Source organism: Pan troglodytes, chromosome 19, assembly GCF_028858775.2.
Source record: "Pan troglodytes isolate AG18354 chromosome 19, NHGRI_mPanTro3-v2.0_pri, whole genome shotgun sequence".
NCBI lineage: Eukaryota > Metazoa > Chordata > Mammalia > Primates > Hominidae > Pan > Pan troglodytes.
The window spans coordinates 96,393,926-96,412,255 of record NC_072417.2 but is presented as its reverse complement, the minus strand read 5'-3'; the positions used below and the strand labels follow the sequence as shown (position 1 = coordinate 96,412,255).

General features: G+C 52.5%; 1 protein-coding gene across 10 annotated transcripts in view; it reads left to right on the top strand.

Annotated features, from left to right (window-relative positions):
- Positions 1-18,330, top strand: part of B3GNTL1 (UDP-GlcNAc:betaGal beta-1,3-N-acetylglucosaminyltransferase like 1) — a 116,268-nt gene that overhangs the window by 31,711 nt on the left and 66,227 nt on the right. For 8 of the 10 annotated variants that reach the window (XR_010153176.1, XR_008540257.2, XM_024350794.3 and 5 more), the window contains exon 5: positions 16,369-16,434. The exons of the other annotated variants lie outside the window; for them this stretch is intronic. Coding sequence is in view for 6 of the 8 variants with exons in the window: in XM_024350794.3 (XP_024206562.1) it covers positions 16,369-16,434 (66 nt within the window). In the remaining 2 variants the exon portion in view is untranslated. The remainder of the gene's footprint in view (positions 1-16,368; positions 16,435-18,330) is intronic. 10 annotated transcript variants of the gene reach the window in all.

Here is an 18,330-nt window from a genome sequence, read left to right as displayed (position 1 = left end):
TCCTGGGTAGCGACTAACTGAGGCCAGTGGTGCAGGTGGTAAAGGAATTTACCAAGACAGTTGTAGGTCAAGAAAGGCAGATTTATTCAAGAAAGCAGGAAGATAGGTTGCGAGAAAGCAACGGGCGCATCAGCAAGAGAGGAGCTGACTGGCAGGAGACAGAGCCTTGCCGGGGGTTTTAAAGGTGGTGCTTGCGCTGGAGAGGGCCACAAGTGGTGCTGGTAACGCCAAGGTTGCAGGGAGCTAAGTTGCGTTTTTCCCTCAGCCGAGGGTCTGGTGATAAGTTGGGTGGAGGAGGATTGTGAGTTAGGTGAGTTATTTGTGCAGACGCGCTGTGTCCTGAACCATGAGGAAAGGCAGACATAGCCAATCTGCGAATTCTTTTTGCTTCCCCGGCTCCCTCCAGCCTGACTTCTCTTCCCTAGTTAGGACTCCACACCTGTATTTTTTATTTTCATCGTGTGACAAACGCCCATGGACCTGCCACCCGACACAAGAGCCAGCTCAGTCCTCTCACGTCTCGCAGGTGACCACGACGCTTATCCCCTGCCTCCTTCCGCCTGGGTAACCGTCAGCCCAAATTCCGCGCTCATCATCCCTTGCTGTCCTTTTAAAATAACTATCTGGTATCTATACAAATCTGAAAAAAAAAATTTAACTTCAGTCCTTTTTAACTTTATAAAGTGGGTACCACTGTAGTATTCTGGAACTTTTAAACCTTATAATTGTTAAGGTCCATCCGCATTGTTGCATCTCATTATAGTTTGTTCAGGTTTGGAGAATTGAGGTAGAATTTACATGCAGTGAAGTGCAGGATTTCCGTGTGAAATTTGTGTACAACATGGATAATCTGTGTTTTGACAGCTCACACGCCTGTGTAACTCACACCCCAGTCAAGGTGCAGAGACTTCTGTCCCTCGGAACGGCCTGCACGCTCCCAGCTCCGGTCCCCACGGCAGCCACTGCCCTGACTTGGAGCCCCAGGGCTTCCGTTGCCAGCTCTTGAATTTCATGCGTACGGGAAACCGCACGCTGTGCCCTCGTGTTTCTCTTTCCACTCAGCCGGATGGTCATGCATTACAGCTTGTGTATTGGTGGCTGTGTATTGGTGGCTCCTTACTGTTTGCTCATCCTTCTGTGACTGCACCGAGATTGTTTCGATGCTGTAGTTTCCAGTTCGGGTTACTAGAATAAAGACGCCATTAACATTCTTGTCTGTCTTTCTGTGGATGTACCTTGGGAAGTACCTAGGGGTGGAATTGGCACATCAGAGGGAAAGGTGTTTTTACCTTAAAGGAACCTGCTGAACAGTTTTCCGGCGTTCGTACTGTTCTGCCTTCCTGTCAGCAGCGTGCGGGCTCTGCGGCGTTGACGCTGTCGGCCTTAATTTTCATGATTCTAGTAGCTCTGATGTGTGTCTCACTGTGGTTTGACATTTTCCTGATGGCTGGTGATGGTGAGCACCTTTTCATGGGTTTATTGGCCATTCATAAATCTTCTTTCATGAAATGCCCATATCTCACCTCTTACCTTTTATCCCCGGCTGCTGTGGGGACCAGACCCGGGAGCGTGCAGGTCATTCTGAGGGAGATGAGGTTTTACTCTGTCACCCAGGCTGGAGTGCAGTGGTGCAATCTCGGCTCACTGCAACCACCGCCTCCCAGGTTCAAGCAATCCTGCCTCAGCCTCCTGAGTAGCTGGGACTACAGGTGCATACCACCACACCTGGCTAATTTTTTGTATTTTAGTAGAGATGGGGTTTCCCCATGTTGCCAAGGCTGGTCTTGAACTCCTGAGCTCAGGTGATCTGCTCACCTCGACCTCCCAGAGTGCTAGGTTTACAGGCGTGAGCCACCACACCTGGCCTGTTTATCTTACTATTAATGAGTTACAGAGTTTTGTGACATAGTCTATATACAAGTCCTTTGTCAGGTGTATGGATTGTGGATATTTTTTCCCTGTAAGTGGCTTGCTTTTTTTTTTTTTTTTTTTTTTGAGAGCGTCTCACTTTGTCACCCAGGCTGGAGTGTGGTGGCCCAATCTTGACTCACTGTAGCCTCAGCCTCCCAGGCACAAGCAATCCTCCTGTCTCAGCCTCTCAAAGCATGGAGATTACAGGCATGATCCACCGTGCCCAGCCCCTCTTCATATTTTAATGGTGTCTTGAGCAGAAGATTTTAACATCAGTGAAGTCCAACTTATTTACTGTTTTCTAGTTAAATTTTTTCCTAATAAACCTTTGCTTACCCCAAAGGAGAAGTTGTGTTTTTCTGGTAGCTTCTAGTTTTGACTGTCCTATCGGCGTCTCTTGTCCATCTCTAGTTAATTTCCGTATGTGGAATGAAGTAAATATCAAGGTTAGTTTTTTTCATGTGAATATTCAGTCCCAGCACCATTTATTGAAGAGCTTTCTTTTCTCCATGGAATTGTGCTGATGCCTTTGTTGAAAATCACTTGGCCGTGTGAGGGTGGCTTTGTCTGCAGGCTCCCTGCCCTGCTCTGTGTCTGTCAAGGGTGGGTTTGTCTGCAGGCTCCCTGCCCCGCTCCGTGTGTCTGTCCAGGGTGGGTTTGTCTGTGGGCTCCCCACCCTGCTCTGTGTGTCTGTCGAGGGTGGGTTTGTCTGCAGGCTCCCTGCCTTCCTCTGTGTATCAGTTGAGGGTGGGTTTGTCTGCAGGCTCCCTGCCTTCCTCTGTGTATCAGTCGAGGGTGGGTTTGTCTGCAGGCTCCCTGCCTTCCTCTGTGTGTCTGTCGAGGGTGGGTTTGTCTGCAGGCTCCCCGCTCCGCTCTGTGTGTCTGTCCAGGGTGGGTTTGTCTGCAGGCTCCCTGCCCTCCCCTGTGTGTCTGTTGACGGTGGGTTTGTCTGCAGGCTCCCGCCCCACTCTGTGTGTCTGTCGAGGGTGGGTTTGTCTGCAGGCTCCCTGCCCTCCTCTGTGTATCGGTCGAGGGTGGGTTTGTCTGCAGGCTCCCTGCCCTCCTCTGTGTATCGGTCGAGGGTGGGTTTGTCTGCAGGCTCCGTGCCCTGCTGTGTGTATCTGTTGAAGGTGGGTTTGTCTGCAGGCTCCCTGCCCCGCTCTGTGTGTCTGTTGAGGGTGGGTTTGTCTGCAGGCTCCCTGCCCCGCTCTGTGTGTCTGTTGAGGGTGGGTTTGTCTGCAGGCTCCCTGCCCCGCTCTGTGTCTGTCGAGGGTGGGTTTGTCTGCAGGCTCCCTGCCCCGCTCTGTGTGTCTGTCGAGGGTGGGTTTGTCTGCAGGCTCCCTGCCCTGCTCTGTGTGTCTGTCGAGGGTCAGTTTGTCTGCAGGCTCCCTGCCCTCCTCTGTGTATTGGTCGATGGTGGGTTTGTCTGCAGGCTCCCTGCCCCGCTCTGTGTATCTGTCCTCTGCGGTTTGTTTGGTTTCTCTGCTGTACAGCATTCTGCTGAGCAAACCTGCCGCGTACATCCGTCTTTCCTCCTGTGGACGGGCTTTTGGGCTGCCACCAGGTTTTTGCTTTGAGGAATGGTGCTGCTGTGGCCTGTCCACACACCTCTGGCTGTGCATGTGGGTTCCTCTTAGCTTTGTACCTGGAAGTGGAATTGCTGGCTCCCAGGGCACAGAATAGAGATGCCTGCGAACACCCGCACTCTCGCTGGTTCTCTAGCACTTAGAATTCCGGGAGGTTCACTTTTGCTGGCTGAGCAGGAGCGAAGGGGGCCTCACCGCGCCTGGATTTGCACTCCCTGGTCACGGGTTATGGTGAGCGTCGTCTTCTGTTCTTGGCCATGTGGGTTTTCTTTTCTGTGAAAAGTGTTTACATCTTTTTGCTCATTTCTCTTTCCCCTTTGAAACCATCAGAACTCACAGAAAGTTTCAAGGATACTGCAAAGAACTTTTTGTTCTCCCTGAGCCATTGGCTTAGGCCCCCAGCATCGTGCATGTCACCCCGAGTACGTGTGTGTACGTCCTGCAGAGAACATTCTCCTGCAGCCCATGGCCTCCCGTCACGGCAGGGATGTACTCACCCGGACACGACTGGCACCCGGTGCCGGGCCAGGCTGTCCCAGTGATGCCGTAGGAGAAGCCCCTGCTCAGAATTGTGCTGCATTTAGTTGCTGTGTCTCTGTGATCTCCTCCACCTGGAATACCCTCAGCCCCGCCTTGACTCTGCTCTTCTTGATGTTTTGAAGGTTCTGAGGCACTTTCTTCATGGAACGCCCCGACACTCTTGCTGTCTGTTTCCTCACAGTGAGGTTAGGCCGTGCAGCTCTCTCCAGTCTATCTCGGAGGTGACACGGCCTTCTTGCTGCCTCCGTCAGGCCTGTGGTTTTGATTTGCCTCTTTGCTGAGGGCGCTCAGCTCCAGCACCTGGGGCAGGTTGCACCTGCTCTGTGGAAAGGCCAGGCCAAGCACACATCCTGCTCCTCATCAGACTTGCAGTGGACACCTACACTTATGTGTGTGTGGACTCCACACTGTGTGTGTGTGTGTGTGTGTGTGTGGACTCTGCGGTGTCTGTGTGTGTGTGGACTCCACGATGTCTGTCTGTCTGTGGATTCCGCGCCGTCCGTGAGTGTGTGGACTCCGCGGCATTCGTGCGTGTGTGGACTTTGTGGCGTCTGTGTGTGTGTGGACTTCACAGTTTCTATGTGTGTGTGGACTCCACGGTTTCTGTTTTATTTGAGTTATCATTAGTTACTGTCACTTACTGTGATGTTCACACTGTCTGTGATTTGGCCAGCGAGGGACCTTTCAGATTGGCCTCCATGCCCTTTGACTAGGCCCCACGACCTTGGGGGCCGTCTTGCTCCTGGAACGAGGACTGCGGTCTTGCGGCTGCCGGCTGCTCTGATCCTGGCCAGCAGTAGCCGTTTGCTGCCCTCTGTGCCGGCCGATGTGTCTGGCAGGAGTTGGAGCACTTTGCACCCCTGAGCAGCATGGCCCAGGCCCCATGGCTACGGCGTTCTGGTCACTCCTCAGCATCACAGCGTCTGCCTGTCCGGCTGCAGAAGGTGACCAGGGCATGCCGATGTTGCGGGCATCATGACCCTCAGGCCCCTTACCCAGGCCTGACCCACACCAGGAACCCGCAGCTTCCGCAGTCTCAGCCCCGGGGGCGTGTTAACACGCGTGGATTCACCCCTGGGCCAGAGTCCTCTTCTCCTGGTGGGGTTGGGGCCCTGCACAGTTGCCAGCTTTTCCCTCCGCACAGAGAGCCCGGTCTCTACACAGGACACAGATGTTTATCCCTCAACAGCTGAGGCCCCCCACGCAACCCACCTCACCTGGAGACTGGAGGCGGATGAGCGAGGGCTCTGCTGGCCACGTCTGCGCCTGTCTTGTGCGTGGTCTCGCGAACTCCGTCTGAACTGCCTTGTGGTCTTGGAGGTAACTTGATTTCCAGTTAAAGAAACTATTCAGGAAACCGTGGAGCAGCACCTCTAGGAGGGAGTCGATGCTGAACTCAGAAGCAGGGCCTGCCCGCCTGGAGGACCCCGCGCGGAGGCTGCCGCTGAGCTGGCCAGGAGCTGCGGCCGGGACCACCTGAGGCCTGCGCTGGGGGCTCCTCTGCAGACGACCAGGAGCTGCGGCCGGGACCACCTGAGGCCTGCGCTGGGGGCTCCTCTGCAGACGCCCAGGAGCTGCGGCTGGGACCACCTGAGGCCTGCGCTGGGGGCTCCTCTGCAGACGCCCAGGAGCTGCGGCCGGGACCACCTGAGGCCTGCGCTGGGGGCTCCTCTGCAGACGACCAGGAGGGCCGCTCTGCTGCCTGAGTACATCAGGGACTCTGCCTCCAGGAGTGGACGCCTGGAACCTCTTGTGCGTTCACCCCTGTTTAGCCTTTAGGTCCAACAGGAAATGTGGGGACACAGGACCTCGTATCAGGCGAGTCCTCCCCACACTGTTCCCTCTGGCATCTCCGGTGTTAGAGACACACGGTCAGGTGTTTGCTCTGGCGAGGTAGAAGGAACCAGCACAGAATCCACAGGGGAGGAAGCACTTTTAAATTGCTAATTCGCAGAAAATCGAGAAAGGCAACTTCAGCCTCCTTTGTGATGGCACATTTTGTCCCACCGTGTCCCACTGCTGGTGAGTGTTACGGAAGCATCGGCCCATCTAACCCATGAAGGTTGGGTTTCCACTTTCCCTTCCAGCTCTTCCCTGCAGCTGCTGGAGGTCGGGAGACGTGGGGGTGAAGGAAGGAGATCTGGCGCCTCCCCAGCATCCGTTTAACAGAAAGGGGACACGAGGCCACGTGCTTTGTCTTGGGTGGTTTTGAGACCAAAGCATTTCACCACAGAGCATGGTGGTGACCAAGAGATTCCTGAATCATGCTATTTCCCCTATATTTAGAATGGCACACTGGTCAGTGACTGATTAAATGCAGGTGTTGCTAGCTGAGTGAGGAAGTGTGTTTTTCCTCATCTCTTTATCACGTGCCACCTGACTTCTATATTTGACTTGTCGGCTTTAGCCTGGGATTATTTAGAAAAGAATGTTGGTATCAGCTGTATAGAATCTGCTGCAACTTTAGAAAACAGCAGAGAGGAGCCAATGTGAGTTCACGCTGGTGTAGGTGGGGTGGGGACAGTGCTAAGCTCATGTGACTTCACGCTGGTGCAGGGTGGGTGGGGACAGTGCTGAGCTCACGTGAGTTCACGCTGGTGCAGGTGGGGCGGGGACAGTGCTAAGCTGATGTGAGTTCACGCTGGTGCAGGTGGGGTGGGGACAGTGCTAAGCTCATGTGAGTTCACGCTGGTGCAGGTGGGTGGGGACAGTGCTGAGCTGATGTGAGTTCACGCTGGTGCAGGTGGGTGGGGACAGTGCTAAGCTCATGTGAGTTCACGCTGGTGCAGGTGGGTGGGGACAGTGCTAAGCTGATGTGAGTTCACGCTGGTGCAGGTGGGGTGGGGACAGTGCTAAGCTCATGTGAGTTCACGCTGGTGCAGGTGGGTGGGGACAGTGCTGAGCTGATGTGAGTTCACGCTGGTGCAGGTGGGTGGGGACAGTGCTGAGCTCATGTGAGTTCACGCTGGTGCAGGTGGGTGGGGACAGTGCTAAGCTCATGTGAGTTCACGCTGGTGCAGGGGGGGCGGGGACAGTGCTAAGCTCATGTGAGTTCACGCTGGTACAGGTGGGTGGGGACAGTGCTAAGCTCATGTGAGTTCACGCTGGTGCAGGTGGGGCGGGGACAGTGCTGAGCTCATGTGAGTTCACGCTGGTGCAGGTGGGTGGGGACAGTGCTAAGCTCATGTGAGTTCACGCTGGTGCAGGTGGGGCGGGGACAGTGCTAAGCTCATGTGAGTTCACGCTGGTGCAGGTGGGCCAGGGACAGTGCTAAGCTCATGTGAGTTCACGCTGGTGCAGGTGGGGGGGGACAGTGCTGAGCTCATGTGAGTTCACGCTGGTGCAGGTGGGCCAGGGACAGTGCTAAGCTCATGTGAGTTCACGCTGGTGCAGGTGGGGCGGGGACAGTGCTGAGCTCATGTGAGTTCACGCTGGTGCAGGTGGGTGGGGACAGTGCTAAGCTCATGTGAGTTCACGCTGGTGCAGGTGGGCCAGGGACAGTGCTAAGCTCATGTGAGTTCACGCTGGTGCAGGTGGGCGGGGACAGTGCTGAGCTGATGTGAGTTCACGCTGGTGCAGGGGGTCGGGGACAGTGCTAAGCTCATGTGAGTTCACGCTGGTGCAGGTGGGTGGGGACAGTGCTAAGCTGATGTGAGTTCACGCTGGTGCAGGTGGGGCGGGGACAGTGCTAAGCTCATGTGAGTTCACGCTGGTGCAGGGGGGGCGGGACAGTGCTAAGCTGATGTGAGTTCACGCTGGTGCAGGTGGGGCGGGGACAGTGCTAAGCTGATGTGAGTTCACGCTGGTGCAGGTGGGGCGGGGACAGTGCTAAGCTGATGTGAGTTCACGCTGGTGCAGGTGGGTGGGGACAGTGCTAAGCTGATGTGAGTTCACGCTGGTGCAGGTGGGGCGGGGACAGTGCTAAGCTCATGTGAGTTCACGCTGGTGCAGGTGGGGCGGGGACAGTGCTAAGCTCATGTGAGTTCACGCTGGTGCAGGTGGGGTGGGGACAGTGCTAAGCTCATGTGAGTTCACGCTGGTGCAGGTGGGCCGGGGACAGTGCTAAGCTCATGTGAGTTCACGCTGGTGCAGGTGGGGTGGGGACAGTGCTAAGCTCATGTGAGTTCACGCTGGTGCAGGTGGGGTGGGGACAGTGCTAAGCTCATGTGAGTTCACGCTGGTGCAGGTGGGGTGGGGACAGTGCTAAGCTCATGTGAGTTCACGCAGGTGCAGGTGGGTGGGGACAGTGCTAAGCTCATGTGAGTTCACGCTGGTGCAGGTGGGCCGGGGACAGTGCTAAGCTGATGTGAGTTCACGCTGGTGCAGGTGGGGTGGGGACAGTGCTAAGCTCATGTGAGTTCACGCTGGTGTATGTGGGGCCGTGTCTTTTGATGAACAGAAGTTTTAAATTTTGATAATGACCATTTTATCACTTAAAGAAAAATAAGATTTGTGCTTTTTGTGTCCCGTTTAAGAACCTAAGAAACCTTTGTCTGCCCCAAAGTTTTCTTCGTTTTCTGTTGGATGTCTTCTATTTTTATCTTTTACATTGAGACCTCTGGTTCATTTCAGGTTGGTTTTTGAAGATGGTGTATATGGGGGCTGAGGATTGTTTTTCCTGGATGATGTCCGGTTTTTCCAGCATTCCTGTTCTTTCTCTGTGGAATTATCTTGGCACCTTTGTTGAAAATCTGTGGATCCAAAAAAGCGCGGATCTATTTGATCTATTTCTGTGCTCTGTTCTGTTCCACTGATCTTTATATTTCTCTTTATACCAGTTCCACTCTGTCTTGATTACTATTACATGATTATTCTAGCAGCTGCAGTAATAAAGCTACAGTGTAGCTTTATAGTTAGTCTCAAAATCTGGGACTGTAAGTCTTCCAGCTTTGTTCTTCCCGCTCTCAAAACGGTTGTGTTGGTTTTTTTCGTTTTTTCTTTCAGGTCCTTTGAATGCTGCAAAATTTTAGAATGAACTTGTCAAGCCTGCTGATTTTTATTGGGATTACATTGAATCTATAAATCCACTTGAGGATGTTAGTATTGAGTCTTCTAATCCGTAAACATAGTATATCTCTCCATGTGTTTATGCCTTCTTAAATTTCTCTCTGGAATATTTTGTAGTTTTTAGGGTATGGGTCTTCAACATAAATTTAATAAAATATATCTCTAAGTATTTTTTGGGTTTCAGTGCTATTGAAAAGTGGTATTAACAATTAATTTCCAAGTTTTATTGCTGCAAATATGCCACATCATCTTATTCTAGTAGAGTTTTTTTTTGCATATTCTTTACAATTTACTATGAAATGATTATGTCACCTGTGAATAAGGATCCTTTTACCCCTCTCCAATGTCTATTCCAATCTTACTTATTCCACGTTCTTGGTTCAGTTCATTATACTGACTAGGACCTCCAGTACAGTGTTGAACAGAAGTGCTTCTAGCAACAACCTCGTGTTCAAAATTCTTGTTTGTTTCATCACTTTCATTATGAAGAAAAACACATACAGAGAAGAGCACAAAACACAGATGTCCATAAAGTATCATTAAAGTATCATAAAGCAAATATTCATGTAGGGCACAAATGTACGTAAAGCTTCATCAGGCAAATACTCGTGTGGAACACAAATGTACGACTCTATAAAGTATCGTAAAGCAAATATTCCTGTGACCACCGTAGAAAATAACCACCTCGGAAGCACCTTTCATGCCCCTTCGCAATGATCTCTTTCTCTGTCTTCCCCAAATTAAATGCAGTTGGTTCTCGTGGGTCCCAGCAGAAAACTCGGGGTGTTCTCCAGTCCCCGTCCTCACAGATCCCTGAACCCTGTGTTTCCTTCCAGCCCTGGGAGTGGCAGGAGTGCCATGCGGCCGTGGCCTCTCCCCCACTCGCTCAGAATCAGTAACTCTTTGAGACGCTGGTTTTAGAAATAACCGGATGGTCGGGATGGCCATCACCTCCCCTGGGGCTGACTTTGGCTCCCGATGGGCAGGTGGGCTGGTGGCCTGGTGAGCTGGGCCCCAAGGCCCCATCGCGTCCCCAGGGGCGTCCTGCTCACCTCTCTGGGTTTCTCCGCTCCAGACCTCGGTCTTTGGTCCTTGTGGCCTTTTTGGGTCTCCAGTGCCTTTCAACAGGCATTTTGTTTTGTTTTTAGTATTTTTCTAGCTTTTCCAGCTATTCTATGGAAAATATTGTTCTGAAGCAACTTATTCGTCCGTTCCTGGAAGTGGACTCGCCTCCTGGGTTTTCTGGGACTTGCCTGGCCTGGGCTTTGTAATTGTGTGTGCAGGCATCCTTATCGGTCTCAGAAATTTCTTAGCCGTCGTTTCTTCAAAGCTTGCTTGTTTGCAGTAAGCTTTTCTCTCTCTCTTTCTGGGACCCTCTTACACTTTATATCTCTTTGGTTTTTCTTCTTTTTTTCTCTCTATTTTCCATCTTCTGGTCTTTTCATGCTGAATTCTGAATAATTTATTTTGATATATGTTCAAATTCACTATCTCTTTAGAAAATCTGTTTTGCTATTAAATTTGTCTGTGTTATGCTTAATTGGGATTTGTCTTTTAGTTCTAATAGTTCTATTCTTGGCCGGGTGCAGTGGCTCACACCTATAATCCCAGCACTTTGGGAGGCCAAGGCGGGTAGATCACCTAAGGTCAGGAGTTTGAGACCAGCCTGGCCAACGTGGTGAAACGCTGTCTCTACTAAAAATGTGAAAATTAGCCAGGTGTGGTGGTGGGCGCCTGTAATTCCAGCTACTTGGGAGGTTGAGGCAGGAGAATCGCTTGAACCTGGGAGAAGGAGGTTGCGGTGAGCCAAGATTGCGCCACTGCACTCCAGCCTGGGCAAGAAGAGGAAAACTCCGACTCAAAAAAAAAGAGAAAAAGTTCTGTTGTTCAAGTTTGTCTTTTAGTTTTTGTGTGTGGTAAAATGTATATAACATAAAGTTTACCATTTTAGCCATTTTTAATTCAGTGGCGTGAAGTACAGTCACATTGCTGTGCAGCCCCCGCCGCCTCCGCCTACAGATCTTTCCCGTTCTCCCAAACTGAAGCTCTGTCCCCGTGAAACAGCCCGTTGCCCGCCCCAGCCTCTGGCTGCCACCCGTCTCCGTCCAGTCCCCATGACTTTGGCTCTGCTAAGGGACCTCCTGTGACAATATTTGTCCTTTCATGACTGGCTCATGTCTTATATCTTTTAGTTTTTTAAATACAACTTGCATAGATTTTAAAAATATTTTGTGCGTGATAATTTGAATATATCAAGTCTTTTGTTTTCTGGTATTTTGTGTGTTTTTACTTATAAGCCTGGCTGTCTTTGCGCACTGGCCATTTTATTTGAACCGTTCTCTGTGGAGTAATTTGACGCCCCAGGGTTCTCCTGCATCATAGACTCTGTCCTGCCTCCATTGTGGCCACATAGGCCAATTCCCCCTGGGTGGTCAGGATCAATCCCCGGGCCAGCACAGAGAATCCCTTTCTGGACGTGGACTCAGAGGCATGAGGAGCCCAAAGGGGCCGGGTGGGGTCTTAACTTCCATTCCAGCGGCGTCATCGTGCGTCTCCTGGTGGCAGTGTTCCTCCCCTGGGACCCAGACCTCTCGGCCTGCAGACCACAACGTCAGGGGACAGGAAGCAGGAGCTCCCCTAGTACATCACCAGGGGTGACAGTGAGTGCCACTCCCATGTCTGCCCCTCGATTCCTGGCCCCGTGAGCCCTGGCTGGGGAGAAACAGCTCCATGTCCCAGAGGCTCATTTGGAGTCAGTGCGGCCTCTGGAGAGCCTCGCCCCAGCCCTGCCAGCGTCGCCGCTGAATGGGTGCCGTAACTGGACCTCCAAAGGCCGTCCCACCTCTGTCCGACCCATGGCTTCGAGATGGTAGGGACATGAGAGGGAAGTTAATTCCAGGAGCCCGGCCCATTGCGACCTTTCTTTGGCTGTTAAGTGAGTTCCTTGGTCAGAAGCAACGTCCTGTGGAAAACCACGGTGTTGGGTGAGGCATTCTGTCCAGTTTTAACCCTGACATGTAATTGCTACGAGACTTTGGGTATTAAGAATTACATACCCTTTCCAAACCTCCGTTTTCTTGGCTACAAAATAGACATAATATTAGCTATTCTGTCTCCAGCCATAGAAGAGTGTGATAAATATAAAAAAAAGTGTATGTGTGCGTTTTATAAATGGTGAAGTGAATTAAAGATCTATTCATTTGTTTTACAAATATATTTTTGAAATTTTTAGGGATCGTTGTTCATGTTCACGGAGCACGTGTGGTACCTGATGCAGGCGCACCGTGTTTGTGGAGCACGTGTGGTACCTGATACAGGCGCACCGTGTTTGTGGAGCACGTGTGGTACCTGATGCAGGCGCACCATGTTTGTGGAGCACGTGTGGTACCTGATACAGGTGCACAGTGTTCACGGAGCACATGTGGTACCTGATACAGCCGCACCATGTTCGCGGAGCACGTGTGGTACCTGATACAGGCGCGCCGTGTTCGCGGAGCACGTGTGGTACCTGATACAGCCACACCATGTTCGCAGAGCACGTGTGGTACCTGATGCAGGCGCACCGTGTTTGTGGAGCACGTGTGGTACCTGATACAGGCGCACCGTGTTCGCGGAGCACGTGTGGTATCTGATACAGGCGCACCGTGTTCGCGGAGCACGTGTGGTACCTGATACAGCCACACCATGTTCGCGGAGCACGTGTGGTACCTGATACAGCCACACCATGTTCACGGAGCACGTGTGGTATCTGATACAGGCACACCGTGTTTGTGGAGCACGTGTGGTACCTGATACAGGCGCACCGTGTTTGTGGAGCACGTGTGGTACCTGATGCAGGCGCACCATGTTTGTGGAGCACGTGTGGTACCTGATACAGGTGCACAGTGTTCACGGAGCACATGTGGTACCTGATACAGCCGCACCATGTTCGCGGAGCACGTGTGGTACCTGATACAGGCGCGCCGTGTTCGCGGAGCACGTGTGGTACCTGATACAGCCACGCCATGTTCGCGGAGCACGTGTGGTACCTGATACAGCCACACCATGTTCGCGGAGCACGTGTGGTATCTGATACAGGCGCATGGTGTTCATGGAGCACGTGTGGTACTTGATGCCGGCACACCGTGTGTCATGATCAAGCCAGGGTAACTGGGCCATCCATCACATCAAACATTTATCATTTGTGTTGGGAACATTCCAGATCTTCTAGCTATTTCATTTTGTTTTTTGAAATGGAGTCTCTCTCTGTCACCCAGGCTGGAGTGCAGTGGCATGATCTCAGCTCACTGCAGCCTCCACCTCCAGGTTCAAGTGATTCTCGTACCTCGGCTTCCTGAGTAGCTGGGACTACAGGCGTGCAGCACCATACTCGGTGAATTTTTTTTTTTTTTTAGTAGAGACAGAGTTTCACCATCTTGGCCAGTCTAGTTTCGAACTCCTGACCTCAAGTTATCCGCCTGCCTTGGCCTCCCAAAGTGCTGGGATTACAGGCATGAGCTACTGCGCCTGGCCATAAAAGTCTTCTAGCTATTTTGAAATATACAATAACTTATTGTTAACTATAGTCACCCTATTGTGCTGTCGAACACTAGAACTACTCCTTTTACCTGACTGTAGTTTTGTGCCCTTTAACCAGCCCCCTTCCTCCTCCTGCCAACTGCCCTTCCTGGCCTCTGCTGAGCGCCATCCTACCTCCACGAGATCATCTCCTCGGCTCCCACACATGGGTGGCAACACCAGCGTTTGTCTTTCTGTGTCTGGATATTTCACTTAATGACCTCCATGTCTTACAAATGTTTTTGAGGGCCAACTCCATAGAAGAACTGGCCTGGCCCTGGTTCTAGAAGGTGCAAGAGACTTTCCCACAGGACATTTAGCCTGGGCTTGGGGCATGGGGGATTAGGTGTCTAGACCAGGGGTTGGAAGGTTTGAGGGTCCCGTGTTTGAAGGTTAGTGACGTGCCCCTTAGGTGGTGCCTGTGGTTCCTTTGAGCCTCCTCAGCTCTTCTTTTTGAAATACCTGTCAGGGTCATATGCAGGTTTTTAGCCCTCCTGCTCCTTCCTCCCTCCTCCCTCCTTCCATCTCCCTTCTGCACCTTCATCCTCCTTCTTCCCTCCCCTCCCTTCTCCTCTCTCCTCCACCCTCCCTCCTCTATTCTCTCTCCCCAACCCCCACTTCCCTCCACCCTCCACCTGCCTCCTCCCTCCTTCTTCCGTCCCTCCTCCCTCCTCCCCCCCCTCTTCTGTCCTCTCCCCTTCTCCCTCCTCCACTCTCCAACCTCCTGTTCTCTTCCCTACTCCCTCCTCCCTTCTCCACCCTCCTCTTCTGTTCTCTTCCCTCCTCCCTCCATCTCTTCTCCCTCCTCCATCCTCCACCCTCCTTTATTCTCTTCTCTCTGCCCTCCTCCCACTTCCCCTCTGTCCCCAGCCTCCTCTCTTCAGCCCCACCAGGTTCCTCTCGGCTTCCCTCAGCATGGTTCGTTGGATGATCTGAATGTCCTAAGGCCGTTTTGCGGGAATAAGAGACATAAATATGGGTATTTTAGTTCATCTCAGCGTTCAACTTAAAAACAGATATCCTTCCAATGACATTATTCTTATTTCTGCTATTGAGTACATTTGTACCTTTAACTCATGTACTTAAACCTTTGCTGTTCTTCCACTTAATTTTTTTATCATGAGATAGAATACACCCACAGAAAAATGTGCAAAACATAAATATCCATTAATTTACAAGTTAATTATGAAGCAAATATTTGTGTAGCTACCACTCGATCAATAAATGCTTATGGCCGGCACCTTAAAGGGACTGTCCCACCCATGCCCCCACCTTGACTTCCCCTCAAAAAGTGACTACTCTTCTGATCTTCAAGGTTATAATGTTGTTGCTTTTCTTTGTGGTTTATATCCGTGGTCCCCAGCCTTTTTGGCACCAGGGACAGGTTTTGTGGAAGACAATGTTTTCACAGACCGATGGTGGGGGGGGGGCGTGGTTTTGGGATGAAACGGTTCCACCTCAGGCCGTCGGCATTAGTTAGATGCTCATAAGGAGTCTGCGACCTGGATTCCTCGCGTGTGCAGTTCACAGTAGGGTTTGCGCTCCTGCGAGGGTCTAATGCAGCCGCTGCTCTGACAGGAGGGGCAGCTCAGGCCGTGACGCTCGCCCGGCCGCCGCTCACTCCTGCTATGTGGCCTGGTCCATGGTGCGGCACCAGCCCGCTTCCCCGGGAATTGGGACCCTGGTACACACTGTGTGTGCATTTCTTAAATAATGTGGTTTATTTGGCTTGGTTTTGAATTTAAATAAGGGGAAAATACCATGTATATTCTTGTGTCTTGCTTCTTTCACTGAACATTAGGCTTGTGAAATTTCTGTTGTGTTCAGCTGCTGAATGGCATTTGAAAATAACATGCACAATTCATGTATCTGCTATTCTCACTGGGTTCTTTCCACATTTGAATGAGCTGCCATGAGCATGTCTGTGCGTGTGAGTAGGGCTTTTCCTACCCAAGTAGTCAGACGTCAGGGTCTTAGGGAAGTGCATCTTCAGCTTTGCTGGAAGATGCCAGACGGTCCCCTCCACAGTGGTGGCAGGTCCTCACCGCAGACGGTCCCCTCCACGGTGGTGGCAGGTCCTCACCGCACACAGTCCCCTCCACGGTGGTGGCAGGTCCTCACCGCAGACGGTCCCCTCCACGGTGGTGGCAGGTCCTCACTGCAGACGGTCCCCTCAACAGTGGTGGCAGGTCCTCACCGCAGACGTTCCCCTCTACAGTGGTGGCAGGTCCTCACTGTAGACGGTCCCCTCAATAGTGGTGGCAGGTCCTCACTGTAGACGGTCCCCTCAACAGTGGTGACAGGTCCTCATCGCAGCCAGCAGTGCGTGGGAGCTCTTGTTCTGCCTAATTAAGTACACTTGGAATTGTCAGCATTTTTTATTTTTCCTTCTCCGCTGCATAATTAATTGCATTTCTCTGATGGCTGATGAGGTTGTTGGTCCACTGGAAATCCTCTTGTCTGAATGGCCTGTTCAAGGCCCTTGCCTGTTTTGCTGTGGGATTGTCTATCGTTTTCTTACTTATTTGTAGGAATTGCTTTATGTGAGTTTAAAATATGTTCTTGGGGCTGGGCATGGTGGCTCAAGCCTGTAATCCCAACTCTTTGGGAGGCTGAGGCGAGAGGATCAGTTAAGGCCGGGAGTTTGAGGCTGCAGTGAGCTATGATTGTGCCGTTGCACTCCAGCCTGGGCAATAAAGCGGGACTGTATTAGTCTATGCATCAGTCAATGCAAACAAACAAACGGAAAGTGTGTTCTTTACTGCAGGATGATGTCATGATGCCCCAGCGGGTGAGGCTGCAACACGAGGCTGCCGTTCAGCACCCGTCGAGCGTAAGTACTGGCCTCCTTAGTGTCGTTACTACCTTTAGTGAAATTACCACTGTGGTTTTTTAAATAAAGAGTTTTCCTAGGGGTGGAAAGAATCAGGCTATGGTGAGACTGTCAAGTCACGGAGAGGGATCTGTGGCCGGCATGTCTCTGAGCCCTGGAGGGTGTTTTCCTTTGGAGAAAAACACGCCCCTGATTTTCCTCCTGTTATTTTCGTAGGGTGCAAAGGTGGTTGTGTTGTTTGTTTCTAATCAGCGTTTTAGAAGCTGAGCGCCTTAGACATGAAAACACAGGCTGAGAGCTATACCGTGTTCACAGTTAAACGTTTTTCTTATTTAGACGATCTTAAATTACGGTTTTTATCTTTAGAACGGCTTCTCAGTTGCCCCTCCAAAGCCAGGCTTCCTGGGGCCCCTCCTCAGCCCAGCAGTGCCCCGTGGGCTCCTCCGCCCAGTGGGGAGGAAGCACAGCAGTGCCCCGTGGGCTCCTCCGTCCCCCACCGCAGATGGTGGGGACACATGGCCCAGGGATCCCTGGAGCTGGTGTCTCAGCCACCGCGAGGCTCCTGCTGGCTTCAGGGAAGGTGACTGTGTCCTCAGAGATCTCGCTCAAGTTTTAGAAGACTTTGAATCACAGCGGTGATCACTTGGGTTTTAACACCGAGGGTTCCATAACTGTCCAGCGCCCACAGTGTCCGTCCCCCGGGCAGTTTGGCGCTCACCCTGGACCCCTCTGCCCTCGCCCCGCGAGGCTGTGCGTCATGGGCACGTGTGCGGTTGGGTCACCACACGGTTCAGTCACGGCCGGCTCTGGTCACATCCTGGTCAGGTCACAGACGGGCCTGGTCACGGCAGGGTCTGGCCCACACGGCGCTGGGATCCCAGCTCCCCACAGAGTGGGTGCTCGTGACAGTTCACCCTGTGGGGGGTCAGGGGCAGGGGGGCAAGGGCAGGACGGGTGTGCTGGGGGTGTCTGAAGGGGAGGGCCTGGGTGTTGGAACCAGAGGGGGTTGGGAGGGGGGAAAGGGTGTGGGGGTTTGGGGGGGCAGCATTGAGGGGGAGGGGGGTTGGGATGGGGGCAGGGCTGGTGCGCTGGGGGTGGGCGGTGCTGGGGGTGCAGCCGGCTGCACGGAGGTTTGCGTCTCACGTGAGGCAGGAGACAGACTGAGACACAGGCCACCTTCTCGGGTGCAGAGGGCCCCACACGGTTGCCTCCTTTGGGGATGTGTCGGGTCCTGGGGCTCAGTGGCCCCAGCGTGGCTGCAGGGCCTTCTGTGGGGGCACATTTTCTGTGAGGGCAGGAGAGAGCTCTGTGGCTTGTAGCAGATTCTTAAAAGGGTCACGTGTTTGCAAAGTTTAGGAACCGCAAATATGTCTGAATGTTTCTCCGCAGCAACCACAAATACGTGTGAGTGTGTGACAGCATATCCATGGCAGTCGGGGCCACAGGCTCCGGAAGTCAGTTTCTGGAAGTTTACAGGCATGGACTGCCTGGGAGAGACGTCCGAGAGTGTCTGCTTGTCGGGTGGGACGGGGGGTCCAGGGATCTAGGGATTAGGGGTGATTTCTACCCCAGCCACAGGTGCTGTGGGGTTTCAGTCATGTGGAAACAGAGAGTGATCACAGACGGCTTTTCCAGTCCAGTTCCTTTGTGGGGGAAATGGGGGGAAATGTCCTTCGGGATGGACTTCTGTGGACAGTTCATGTGAGGAAAGTGCAGAGTCTGGGGTTTCCAGGAGGGCCTTTTGCAGAGGTGTGAGATATCGCACATGGAGGCTGAGAGGAAAGGGGCGTCCCTGCCACGTTAGCTGCCCAACGGCTCCCTTTGCGTCCCTGCAGCTGTGTGGTCCTGTGGACTGAAAGGTGGAGCAGACCCTGTGCCGGCCCGTGAGCTGGAAAC